The sequence below is a fragment of the Eleutherodactylus coqui genome, chromosome 3 (genome assembly GCF_035609145.1).
Source record: "Eleutherodactylus coqui strain aEleCoq1 chromosome 3, aEleCoq1.hap1, whole genome shotgun sequence".
Lineage (NCBI taxonomy): Eukaryota > Metazoa > Chordata > Amphibia > Anura > Eleutherodactylidae > Eleutherodactylus > Eleutherodactylus coqui.
In genome coordinates this window covers 276000907-276015118 of record NC_089839.1, presented here as the reverse complement: position 1 = coordinate 276015118, position 14212 = coordinate 276000907, and the positions used below count along the sequence as shown (strand labels likewise).

Below are 14212 nucleotides of genomic sequence, written 5' to 3'. Positions count from 1 at the left end.
CTCCAAACAAACACCGTACCCGGAGGGCATACATGTACACCCTTTAGAGTGAAGATAAAGGTGGTGTCCACTTTTGGCAGCTCCTCATAAGATACTCTTTTTCAGTGAGTTTTCATAATGAATGGCTGCGGTGTCACTAGATACTAAAAAAAAAAAAAAAAGTTGTTACCTCATCCGGTCTCGAAGACTAGGGCCAGTTGTCCCTCCTTTTAGCTATTTAGTTTTTGTATATTTTGTTTGCGCCATTTTTTGCAGAAGAGTCTACGCCCTGCGGCTCAGGAGCCTTATCCTCTGGTCGGGGACTCCGCGCAGTCAGCTTTTATTCCTTTCTGTCACTAATCCCTGCTTCACGATTCCTTTCTTTAACCACGTCGGCTTGAAGAGGTCTTTGTCCCGTCCCCATGTTATCTTATTTGATGGCAGATCTTTCTTGTGTGCCTCCATTGACCGGATCGTCGATCGCTGAGTTGAAAGTAGCGCACCCTAAAGGCTTGAAATCTATCGGATCAGGAAGGCAGCCTAAATCTCCCGTCTTCTGTTCGGGTTTTCAGATTTTTCATTGATACCTTCATCATCTTATGGATTGTCATACTTCTTATTGCCGGTCATTCGCTTCTATTTTGTTAGGACAACATAGTTTTTACCCAGATTGATATTTTATTTAGGCTCTGTACTCCTCGTACCTCCATAAACATGGCTACCGGGCTTTCTAATGAGGTTTTATCCATCTTCTATTATTTCCCTGTGCCTACTGATTTTGGGTCGACGAGAGAACAAAATGGCCTTGATAAATGCTACTCTTTTACAACCCATCCAATGGGCAGGCACCTATTATATACCGAGTGGCCACTTTATCAGAGACCCCAGCCATTTCATAGTTGGAGCTTCCCTGTATGGGAATTAGACCCGGAGTGCAGCTTAAAATCAAGTGAGTAGATTTTCCATGGATCCGTGTGAATCTATATTAGATGGGAAAATCCAGAGAGTTGAGTGATTTTCAACAAGACAGGGTCATCGGTGCTAGCCGGGTCAGAATTTCCTACAACGCCAACCAGTAGTGTTAATCTTGTGTAATCATATCTAGAATGATGTGATCGAAGAAAAATATCCAGCAAAAGAGGATCCTGCGGATGTAAACAACTCATGGATAAAAGGGGTCAGAGGAGGATGTCAGGAATCATTCTGACAAACAGGCGGTGCAAAGTCCTGGAAATTATAACTGAATACAACGGTTTTCCTGATGGACTATAACAGCAGACAACCAGTTCGAGAGTAGTTGCAGTCCAAGAAAAACAAAAAGGCGAGACTCCAGTAGGTAAAAGAGTGCAAAATAGTATTACTGGGCAGTGGAGAAAACATCGCCTAATTAGTAGATCCAGTTTTCTGTTGCACCATGATAATTGAAGGTTTGAATTGGTTGCAAGCAGCATGAATCGATGAACCCTTCCTATCAGGTGTCAGCAGTTCAGGCTGGTGGATGGGAAGGAATGGTGTGGAGAATGTTCTCTTGGCACTCCCTCTGATATCCGTGGATGGCTGCGGTTCTGAAGGCCAACAGAGGTCCAGCCTACCACTAGATAGGGGTCTCCCATCAAGTGGCCATTCAGTGTATATAATAGCCACAGAGAATACCAATATGGATGCTGTTTAAGACAAAAAAAAAGGTAAAAATGGACATTCGACTCCTGGAAGTCATTGGTTACAAGAAAAAAACGTGTGATTAGTTCTCTTTAAAAGTTGACTTCTCCGAGGTACGAAGTATGTGGGGGGGGGGGGGGGGGGGGGTAAGCTTATGAAACTGTCCGGAGGCTTTTCAGAGAACTTTGGAAACTTGTAGCTTCCTAACAGATGGCGGAGTACAGGTAGGCCAAAAATGTGCCGAACATAGCGGGGCTTATGTAAAGGAGGAAAAATGTTGGTTTGACCACGTGCCAAGCTCAGTCACATTGTCGCAGCACCATGTTATAATGGCGGCCATGCCTTTCATGTCGGGCTGAATGCAGCCTTTGTTTTCCCCGCACAATGATTTGATGTGTTTGCAGCACACAGAACTCCTTGTGCTAAATGTGTTCAATCCAAAGGACAAATATAACCTATTCATTAATATTATTCCCCCTTCCCACTTACATTGATGGATCTTTATTCTGAGCAGTCTGAATGTCATCCTTTATAGATGCTGCACTCCATCATACCGGAGACCCGGTCACAAGCAGCGATCAGCCGATCGCATCCTGGCTGTGTGTTGTGTATGAGCGGTGGCCGCAAGGAGAGGGCTACACGTGGCGGTCGCAGTTCGGCCAACCTATGGCTGCCAGTCACAACAGCATGTAGTTATACTGCCTAATGGTTTTGTGATTCTCATATTTAGCTGTGTTGTTTTTAGCAGCTTAACCCCTTCATGACCGGCCTATTTCTTTGCCCTTAAGGACCCATTAATCTTCATTGTTGCATTGCAAGAGCCAAAACCCGCTAACAGAGCCGTATGAGGGCTTGTTTTTTGTTTTTTGTTTTTTTTGGGATGAGTTGTATATTTTATAGGTACATATAATATATTATATAACTTTTTAATGACATTTTTTTGAGGGGGGTGGGGGGGATGGAAAGTGCGACCAGAGTTTTGTTCATTGTTTTGGGGGTTGTGTTATTATAGCATTCACTATCCGGTAAAAAGAACATGATCACTTTCTTATCTGGATCAGCACGATTACTGCAATACCAAGTTTATAGAGATGTTTTACCATTTTTGCATGATACAAACACGTTTTTAAAGAAAAGCAACGGAATCTGCATTGGCGCATTCTAAAGCCTTTAGGCTTCATGCCCACGGCCAGGTCGGATTAAGACCTGGCGCCCCCCCCCCCCAGAGACCCTATACTCCCCTCTTCGGATACGCTACGAGTGTCTCGCCCGGCATGCATGCGCAGTGCAGCGCATGACACACTGGGCTGTGATGTGGTGATACTCGGATGTACGCCCCACGGATGATGATTACAAAACCATGCCAATTTGTTGTGACACTTCAGGCCGAGCTCTGGATGCCATGTGTGGCCCAGTGGGGTAATTATAGAGGTAGTGACCACACTTGCTGCCTTATGGGGCCCGAAGGTCCCTTTCCTGAATTAGAGGACACAAATTATCCCTATTAAATGCATGGGACGCAGAATCTGCATGATATCCGCCGTGTGAACGTGACTTTAGAGCGCTGCTACTTTATAAACTAGGTAATGGGCGTGAAGAGAGTACCCGTTCCATGCCAAGCTGGTCCGTTTAGTGTTGTGCAGTATACAGTACGTGGGTTTTATCGTCACACATCGCATTTCTGCTTTTTGTTGCAGTGTTTTTCCCAGGGAGCTGAAAGAAGTCTTTGCATCTTGGAAGCAACAATGTATTAATAGGGGCAAGCAGGATATCAGCGAGCGGCTGATCAGCGCCTCATTGTTCCTCCGGTTTCTTTGCCCGTCAATCATGTCCCCTAGTCTCTTTGGCCTGATGCAGGAATATCCTGATGATCGCACTTCACGGACTTTGACACTCATAGCCAAGGTGATACAGAATCTCGCTAACTTTGCAAAGTAAGTGTTGACAACGAAACAGTTCCTAATCGCTGCGTCGCACTTTCTGTTATTTAACGGTTCTTTTAGATACGATTATCCTTCTAAAGATCGCTTGAACAGTGAACAATAATCGTTTGGTCTAAACACGCGCCGACGACGAACGATAATCATTCACTTTTCTTTCATCCAGTTTATGCAGGCGTAGAAATCATTGTGACTCATTCACTTAACCCTTTTCAATCCAATTTTGGATTCAGGGTTTCCTAGGGGGGAAAGATTTCTCTTTCTGCCATTATACAATGGCGCCATCTGCTGGCTAGAGGCAATACTGCAGTATGGGACATGCTGGAGAGGCCCCTCCGAAAACAGAGCGGCCAGCAATATACAGTAAGAATACCTTCTAGGAAGTCTTCCGACATCGGAGCTGAAGAGCCTTCAATCGGAATGTCTGAAGACGTCAGACAGTGGATTGGAAAGGGTTAAATTTGCTTACACAGGGAATTTGAAACATTGTACGACACTCGCTTAATAAGTCAATGATGTATCTGCCTGTCTATACGGGTTGCCTGAGTGAACGAGTTAGCGGTGACGTCACTCGCTCGTTCAAATGATGATCGGCTCGTCTGAAAGACCCTTATACTTTCCATTGGAGATTAGTGTTCTTGTTTGACGGAATGCACTTAACCCTTTCCAATCCAATTTTGGATTCAGGGTTTCCTAAAAGGCTTTCTCTTTTTGCTGTTAGACAACAGTGCCATCTGCTGGCTAAAGCCAGAGTGTGTGCACCAGAGAGCCTCCAAAAGTGGAGTGGCTGGCAATAGATGGTAAGAATAACCTGTTGGACGTTCTCTGACATTGGAGCTGTACAAGCTTCAATCAGAATGTAGGAAGACATCAGACAGTGGATTGGAAAGGGTTAAGTGTATCTAAGGGCTCGTTCACATGGGCTTATTGTCATCGCGTATTTCCCGTGCGTAACACACGGTGACTGGAGACAATGAAAGTCATTCTTCCGTTCACATCTGCGTGTGGGCACTGTGTATCGATAGGCAGGAGAAATAAATCGCAACATGATCTATTTCTCCGTATATCATACACAGCCCTTGAATGGGCTGCATATAATATATTACATACAATATATTGTATATCGGCAGCGTTTTCATACGCATCCCCACACTGAATAGACTGGGAAATGAAAAAATAAAAAATCGCACTGCGCGTGTCCCTGACGTCAGATTCCCAGGCATACGCAGTGCCAATCGCAGCCCGTACGCAGTCTCTGCTGGTAGAGCATATCGGCTGCAATGCATACAACGCTGCAGGAGACATGCAGCACTGTGCGCTTACGCCTGTATGAACAAGCCCTTAGTAGCACACGTTTTATTACTAATTGCTTGGCTGCAGCTATACTTATTACTAGAAACAATTGCAAGTACAGATGCAGCCTGGCACTTAGCAGTATATTGTGTGCGCTGCCCACGGCTGGGACCCACCATGTACTGGCACCCTTAATGCCGGGATCAGTGCTTTCTAGATGAAGGGTGAACCTTCAATCCACTGTCTGACGCCTTCCAACATTCTGATTGAAGCCTGTACAGCTATGATGTCGGAAGACGTCCGGCAGGGTATTCTTACTGTATATTACTGGCTGCTCTGGGGGCCTCATCAGCATGTCACATACTGTAGTACTGGCTCTAGCCAGCAGATGGCGCCATTGTATAATGTCAGAAAGAGAAAAAAACCCTAGGAAACCCTGAATCCAAAATTGGATTGCAAAGGGTTAAGCTGTAATGCTCCTTAGGGTGCATTCACATTGTTGCTGATTCGTTGTGGATTTTATTATGGATTTTGTGCTGATTTCACCTTTTCAATTGAGTTCAATTTGAAGGGGTGAAATCTTCTGCAGATCTACCCCAAACTCTACAACAAAATCTGCAGCAAATCAGCGACGTGTGAACCCACTTGTGGTGGATTTGCTGCAGCATGTATGTAGCATGTATTCCGCTGTAGGTCTGCAACGCACACTCTTTGGTGTGGATTTTAACTCGGATTTTGGTGTGAAACTCAATCCCACATTTGAGAAGTTGAAATCTGCACCGAAAATCCAGTGCAGTTTATCCATCTGACATGTATACTGTGCCGCCTGCAGTGTCCCTGGGTCTTACGTGCTGTAATATGACATGCTTGTGTGTGCGGGACTGTTGGGCACAGACGCATTGGGGTACACTCAGTATCTTCTCACTTTCAAACAGATTTGGGAATAAGGAAGAATACATGGCATTCATGAACGACTTCTTGGAGCACGAATGGGGTGGGATGAAACGTTTTCTCCAAGAGATCTCCAATCCAGATACCATCTCGAACACGCCAGGCTTTGAAGGTTACATCGACCTTGGCCGGGAGCTCTCGGTCCTGCACAGCCTCCTGTGGGAAGTGGTGTCGCAGCTCGATAAGGTAACGTGCTCAGAGGATCGTGGACTTTTGTTTTTGGAAAGAGTCTAGTAGTTTAATTTGCATTGACCAGAGTTATATTACAGAAATGCTTTTTATTTGAAGTCTGGATTCTCTGCAATTAAAGGGGCTTTCTCATCAAGCCAACCCCTGGCCATATTCCATATGTCCTATTAAGGTATACGGACATCATAGAGGTGCGATATATCCCCTCTATGAGCTGAAATGGAGAGCTGCTGTGAATGAGTGGCTGCCGGGCCACATTCTGAAAAGGGTTGTCAGTGATGTAACCGCTCGTTTAAGAAGTCTCTATATTCCATATGCATTGTCTAATATGGCTCATAGATAAAGGGTGCTGTAGGGTAATAAGCGCAGGGCCTCTTTCTCTGTCCATTGCCGCTTATTCCTTGGGTCCTTGCGCTTCATCACCATTCATCATAAACCTGTTAAAGAGAACCTGTCACCAGCATATAGGATGGCCCCTCAATGCAAAGCAGTGCTGCAGCAGCATAATATACTTGTTTGTAAGTCAATGGAGAGATTAGCCCGAACCATACTTTTTTTTTTTTTTTTTTTTTGCAGCACGCCTGGTATGCAAATGCACTACTTTGAGTCAGAGGGGCAGCACCATTGCAGCTCTGAGTCAGGCAGTCACTTGTAAAGCCCAGCCTCTTCACCCGCTAGACACCATCCCCTTCATTCTGATTTCGGCGCTCGCAGCTCTCCCGGCTCACCTTTCAGCACATGCACATTGGGTCAAAGTTGAGGCATCTGCACCTCGCTCCAGGGCGCATGCCTCGAAAGATGAGCCAAGAGAGGGGCGTGAGATTTCAGATTATACCGCCATGTAATACAACAATTCCATTGCAGCATCCGCCGCTGGGAAAGTGTTTGATTGGCTGGGACTTTCTTTGGCTGGACCTGCTACATCGGCTCCCCTATTACATGTGCGGTCTATGATCAGGCAGATCTGTGGTGCATTTGACCCCACAGTGTAGAAAAAGCAATTTTGGGAAGCGAGCAGCCCTTTACATGAAACAATGATCGCTGATCGTTGCCCAGTGAGTGAACGACAAACGGTAAAACCAGGGGCGTAACTAAAGGCTCAGGGGCCCTGATGCAAAAGGTGAGCTGCCCCCCCCCCCACCCCTCCCCCCTATCTGTATCTATACCCGTACCCATACCTAAACCATGCTGCACAGAGGCATAACTTGAAGCTTCTGGGCCCCAATGCAAAACCTGTAACAGGGCCCCCAACTATAATGCTTTACTCCTAGTACTGGGCTCCCTATATGGAGAAGAGAGGCCTTATGGGCCCCCTAAGGCTCCTGGGCCCGGGTGCAACCGCATCCCCTGCACCCTCTATAGTTACGCCCCTGGGTAAAACACATATTTCTCATTCATCACATCTTTTATGCAGCTGTTAAAATAATCATTTATTGGTGGCCCATCTTAAGTAAATAGGGATCATATGATCGATCGCCGGAATAGTTGTATGTATGAACCGTAGTGTGACAATTACGGCATGTAAATAGAGAAATTGTCAAACACAGACCGACTTGTTATATCATTAACCAAATGATCAGTCGGGAAATAATCTGCCAATGTAATAGGACCCCGAATCATAGATTTTGACTGAATACCAGAATATGAGTCTTAAAGGGATTCTGTCATCAGATTTATGAATGAGTCACGATCAGCATGAACCCAGGATGGAGATGAGATGCTTGTCGCACCTGTGAGTGTCGTCTTCTGAAATGATGTAGCGTTTCAGAATAAATGCACTTTTAGTTCAACTCCGAGTCCTACTTCAGACGGCAGATCAGATGACAGAATCCCTTTAAAGGGGTTGTCCGGTTACTATGTGAAATTTAATGACAGGTGCACATGTGATGAAATAACAAATGCGGCGTTGCTTGCCTGTCCAGTGCCACTTCAATTCAGCGCCGCAGCCCATCATAGGTTACAGCGTCGCTGCTCATTCCCTTAGCATCAGCGCTCACATCCTGGACCCCAAGATTGCAGGATTTCAAAGCGATGACACTGCGGCCTCTGATTGGCTGCAGTGGTCAGGTGATATCAGATAACCCAAATCGGGAGGACTGGATCGCCAGGACCGAGGACAGATAAGCAACGTTGGATTTATTTTATCACATGTTCACCTGCCATTAAAATTTCCTCTTTTAAAGGAATTGTCCTGGAAGAGAGAAACTTAGAGAGTCCAGGTCCAGCTTTCCAGTCTGTCATGGCCAATGCAGACACATGGGAGGGGGCTGGCTCTGTTATCTAAATGAGAGAGGGGAGGAAGAATCCGTAAGGGACTGGGAACATTTTTCTCTCCCTGGACAACCCCTTTAAATATATATTCACTTAAATGATGTGATATTATGTAACTCTCAGTTCTCTTTCTTAGTACATCCCGGTAAGTTGATTCTTAAGTGACAGTGATAACGCTTTGTTTTTCTCCAATGGGCTACTATGTATACTGTCTTCTGATTTGCGGTATTGTCGCTAGCCGTGTTGTGGTGTCTCAAACCCCCTCATATTTCACCGGTTGATTTGTGTCCCCCCCACAATCAGCCACTTTCACATCCAGTATCTACGTGGTCTATTTCCATCATCCATCCGTAACAGACTGACTACAACACCTGGCTGATTACCTGAGAGAAGTCATCCACCCGATAATACCGTTCACCCTCCTCTCCTTCCTCCTTTCACTAGAATGGACGCATGTTCCACTCGCTAACCCCGAGGCCTGTGTAACCCCTGAATGCACACCACTTTCCCCTCGTCTCTCCTAGCGTTTTTTTGTAGTATGTTAGCTTTTGCATGTCTGTTTTGAGTTGGAATGGCAGTAGTTTTAGTTATGTTAAGCATGAATTAATTATTTTCTTTCTGGATTTGAGCGGTCCTAATTTCTTCTCTATTTCCTTTTCTCCCTTGCCCTTTCCTACCCCGATGCCTGGCTTCACCCCGTCTCCTCCATCCGTCACGTCGTGGTTGATAATATGGTTCTACGCTCATGCCATGCGCTCACATACCCATATGAACAAACCAAAAAAAAAAAAAAACACCTGCCCTCCGAACCGAACCCTTCCTGGCCTTCCCCATCACAATGGCGGACGTTGCCACGCATATTGTCCAATCAGGGTGAAAATTCCTTCCTACAGGCCACCGTGGAAAAACTAGGACCATTGCCACGTATCCTGGCTGACATCACCAAATCACTGACCAATCCCACTCCCATCCAGCAACAGTTACGACGATTCAGTGAGCACAGCTCCACTCCAAATGTAAGTGGCAGCCTTTCTTCAGGACTTCAGAAGATATTCGAGGATCCGGCAGACAGGTGAGAAACGTCTATTGGCTGCGTGTTCTACTACTTATGTAATGTGTTCCTCACAAACAGGATGTATCATAAACTTATACTTTTTTTTATAAGTTTTTTTTTACTCTTATGGCATTGAGGCTTTCATAGAATCCTATGTGCACGAACAAAAGGATAGATAGTAAGACATCAGTCTGAAAAATTGACAGCTCTTGAGCCATGCTAAAAGGAGTTGTCCCTATCGGGACAACCCCTGGTCTATAATCATAGAGTCTAGAATCTCCTCTGAAACAGACACTTTAGCGACACTAAAGACCCAGGTTAGTTGTCGAAACCCGACATTTTCAGCAGGACCAAACAAGACTCATTTGTATGGTGGACCCCTATTTTTCCCCCGACAAATGATTTGGGGTGAGGTAGAAGGACTTGGCATGTTGAATTTCAGCATGTGATCCTTTAGTCCGCCTAGAGATAAGCCATTGCCAGACATGTTTGACTGCAACTTTCTCCACTCTCCCCATGTAAAACTTATTAACATCAACTAAATCAAGTGTTCATGTTTATGGGGGAAACCAGGAGAAATAGTTGTCTCACCTGACAGCTATTGAAGATGTATGGGCACCTAATGCAGGACCTTGCACTCTGGCAGATGTCTAAAAGGCTGTATGTAATTCTACATCTCCCCTCTAGTGGCCGCTGCAGGGAAAGTGAGCAGCAGAATGCAACCAAGCTGGGGACAATAATAATATAATAATAATAATCTTTATTTGTATAGCGCCAACATATTCCGCAGTCATCGATGACTTTCATATTAAAGTGATTGTCTGCGATGACGCGTCCCCTTTAGGGTGTGTTCACACGTGCAGGTTGTAAAGTTTTTTGATGCAGTTTTTGAAGTTAAAACCAGGTGAGAATCCTAAAAGAAGAGAAAATATAAAGGATGGATACAACCTCTCTTCTTTTTTGTATCCATTCTTCGTTTTGGCTTCAGTGTTTTTGATGCAGTTCTTGAACGGTAATGGCACTTCTCTTCATCGGGGTTTTATTAATATGCATCAATTGTATCCATACGAAACTATGATGTGAGCATTCCTGCGTTGGAACCTCCTCATTCAGGACAGGTTAGATATTTACCCTTTCCAATCAATTTTGGATTCAGGGTTTCCTAAAAGTCTTTCTCTTCTTGCTGTTATACAACGATGCTATCTGCTGGCTAAAGCCAGTGTGTGTGTGCCAGAGAGGCTCCGACAGCGGAGTGGCTGGCAATAGACGGTAAGAATACCCTGTTGGACATCTTCTGATATTGGAGCTGTAGAAGCTTTAATCAGAATGTAGGAAGACGTCAGACAGTGGATTGGAAAGGTTTAATGAGTGGCCTTTCATAATGTCAGCTGAACATTTGGTTTAGTTGCAAGTTGTATGGTCAAGGTAGGTGAGGAGGGCTGACAGATGTTCACTCTACAAGTAACCTCTTCATATGAATTAATTATTGGTAATCTACTCTTGGCTTCTCACATCTAACAAGTGATTATTTTTGTGCAGTGACCTTCTGAAGTTGAAGTCTCCAATCATTGAGAATGCAGATAACTACTTTAGGGGGAAAACATTGCTTCTTGTCCAGCAAGCGTCAACACAAAGCATGTCTTACTCTGACAAAGACGAGAGGGACAATGTGCTTCCCAATGGACGCAGCGTGTCCTTGATGGATCTACAGGACTCTACGGTCAATAACTGCGAGCGTTCCCCCGTTGTTCAAGAGCCTCCATTGCGTTTGACTGGCAGCCAGTTGTCTATTGCACATGTAGCCACCATCAAGCAATTACGGGAAAACCAGAGCACACCACAAAGCGCCCCACAAGTCAGGAGGCCCTTACACCCAGCTTTGAGTCAGCAAAGCAGTTTGCAGCCCCTGTCTTTCCAAAATCCTGTGTACCACCTCAACAACCCTCCACCAAGCATGCCCAAAGCATCAGTGGACTCTAGTCTTGAAAACCTAAGCACTGCCAGCTCTCGAAGCCAGAGTAACAGTGAAGAATTTATCCTCAGCGGACCTAGTAATAGCAGTATGGAAGACTTCACTAAAAGGAGCACCCAGAGTGAAGACTTCAGCAGGCGGCACACCATGCCAGAAAGACCCATTCCTATAGCACTGCCACGACAGAATAGCACAGGGCAAGCCCAGATCCGAAAGACCGACCAAGCGGCTCTGGGTGCTCGATCCAAGGCTCCACAGTCTTTACCGCACAGTGCCTCCTTACGTAGCACCGGCAGCATGTCTGGCATCTCCGCCACGCTACTTGCTGAGCCTGTGCAGAATGGTAACCGGTCTAGACAACAATCAACATCGTCCCGTGAGAGCCCTGTACCTAAACTGCGAGCCGTTCACCGCCAGCAGACACCGCAGGTAAGGAGGAGGGCATCTACCACTTTGCTTCTGGTTCCATCTCTCTGTTACCTTCAGCTATGGATGAAGCAGCTGGTACATAAAAATGTCCGTATGCTTTTTGCAAAAGGGAATGTTTTCTTCCAAATCGGCTAAATGGGTTTCAAAGATTTTTGCTATATTATTACAGTTCTTGGCTTCTGACATGCTACTTTGTCAATATTGTAACCAACCGAGTTGCTGTATACTTGCTTCTAGGGAGGTTTGGTAGGTAAGTGATTTCTGGGGTAGAGAAGATAAACAGAGGACCTGTAATGCACTGTGAGCTTCTTAAGATAATATCAGTTTATAAAAGTATCTAAAAATCATAGAGGTCGGCCCTACTTACTGATATACTGATACAAAATACAAGGACAGGTGCAGACACCACATCCCTCAGCATGCAGACTGCTATATGGAGGTCACAAACTGACCATATATTGAGGGGAGTGACTGTTCGATATTATACCTGCACATAGATGAGACATACAAAGGGTGCTAATCCCATTGATACGTGTGCTGCAGTATTACAGCCTGTTAATGACACCTCATAGCATAAAGCCCGGCTGGCTGCCCTCTACCTCAGAAGTAAACCACACTGGTACCGAACCCGGGCTCCCCAGCATTTTAAAGCCAGACTGCTTACTGCAAAAATAATGAATAAATACGAGATATTGGTTAATATTTTGGCTCGCAGCCCACGTTAAGGGCCCTCGTTATCCTGCCGGTCCCTGCACTAACTTGACATACAAATCACAGAAAAAGGACACATCAACTCAAAAATCTGAAAGTATGTAACCCTTCCATGCATCAAGTACAATTATAGGCGGATTACTGAAGAAACTCTTTTTAAAGGCCCCATTCATCAAAGAAAAAATTGGCTATGAGGAAGAAATAGAATAAAAGAGTAATTTTTCACCCGCTGGTGCAACGCCATCATTCTGCTGCTGCCAGCTAGTCTCTGGCTGGCAGCAGTGACAAGCCCAAATACCCATGTGACTGCCGCAACCAGTTATTGTCCATCTCATGCTATGCACCACTGGGGCCAGTGATTCGGCTACAGCAATCATATGAGTATACGGCAAGTCACTGCTGCAGCCATGTAAGCAAAGCGCAGCAATTCATCAGGTAATTGTGCTTTGTGTGTTGTTTTTAATCCCCACCGCCCATTTTTTTTTCTCAACTCAGAAAACTTTTGTAAAAGCAGCGCTCGTAACCTGTATACAAGGAATAGCAGATCAAGCAGTTTGCTGGCATAATACTGCCCCCTTGTGGCTATTAATTGTAGCGCTTTGCACTTGCAGATTTCTGTTAACAACATTAAAACCTGGACTTGTGACTTTCAGAAAACATTGCAGAAACCGAAGTACTAAACGTTCACTCAGTTTATACCAGTCAAGTGTAAAATAGGCGGCGCATTACGGACGTGTTCACACATCGCTAATTTGCTGTAGATTTTGTTGCAGATCTGCAGCATTTTTTCTCCCTTTCAATTGAGTTCAAATTGAAGAAGTGAAATCTGCTTCAAATCCGCAGCAAATCAGCGACGTGTGAACGCACCCAAAGGATTTTTTTATATATATACCCTACAGTCTGTTTAAAGGGGTTGTCCAAGATACATTTGTATTTTAAAAACCGGTTCCCCATGCTAGAAAATAATAAACTAGCTTATTCTCGCCTCTGCTGGGTCTTTGCTTCACCCGTGCCGTAGTCTTGTCCTCCTTGTCCGATGTGTGTTTACAAGCTGCAGCCGGCCTATGTACGGGGCGTCACGGCTGCTGCAGCCTATCACAGACCTTGGCACTGGAACAATGCGGTCTGTGATTGGCTGTTCCAGCCTGTAAACATCACTTCACAGGGAAGACCTGGAGCCGACGGTGGGAGGGATGCGGAGACCCTGGAGAGGAGAGTTTAAGCGGCTTTATTATTTTCTGACGTGTGAAAACGTTTTTTTAAAACAAGAATTTCTCGCACAACCCCTTTAATGGTCTGATACGCAGTCAGTATAATGTCCGTTTCCTTACATCTATTGGTTTTTGTGCTTTAGGTACAGTCACCTGTGGACTCTGCCACTATGTCCCCGGTGGAGAGGACCGCCGCATGGGTGCTGAATAATGGTCAGTATGAAGATGAGGAGGAGGAAACTGGGGACCAAAACAAGGAAGAAGCAAAACCTGCTGAGAAGGTATATAGATAAATCCGTAATGGGGCCATCTTTGTACCATGAGAGGTTTGCCTGCCACCCAAGGATCATGTCATTATTAAAGGGGTGATCCAGGAATTAAAGGTTGATGAGCTATTCTCAGAATAAGTCCTCAATATAACATTGGTGGGGTCCAACTCCTGGAAGCCTTGTCAGTCGGTTGTCTGAAGGTCTGCGGCACTCCGGCGAGCTCTGTGACCTCCTCTTCAGACTGTGAGGTCCTAATCATTAGCAACATGGCCTTTCTGCAGCTC

At 45.3% G+C, this 14212-nt stretch overlaps 1 protein-coding gene across 5 annotated transcripts in view; it reads left to right on the top strand.

Annotated features, from left to right (window-relative positions):
* Positions 1 to 14212, top strand: part of RASAL2 (RAS protein activator like 2) — a 310978-nt gene that overhangs the window by 285127 nt on the left and 11639 nt on the right. For 4 of the 5 annotated variants that reach the window (XM_066597468.1, XM_066597471.1, XM_066597472.1 and 1 more), the window contains 5 exons: positions 3336 to 3572; positions 5807 to 6008; positions 9155 to 9354; positions 10876 to 11737; positions 13803 to 13940. In XM_066597468.1, coding sequence (XP_066453565.1) covers positions 3336 to 3572; positions 5807 to 6008; positions 9155 to 9354; positions 10876 to 11737; positions 13803 to 13940 — 1639 coding nt within the window. The remainder of the gene's footprint in view (positions 1 to 3335; positions 3573 to 5806; positions 6009 to 9154; positions 9355 to 10875; positions 11738 to 13802; positions 13941 to 14212) is intronic. The other variant, XM_066597470.1, reaches the window with a different exon arrangement.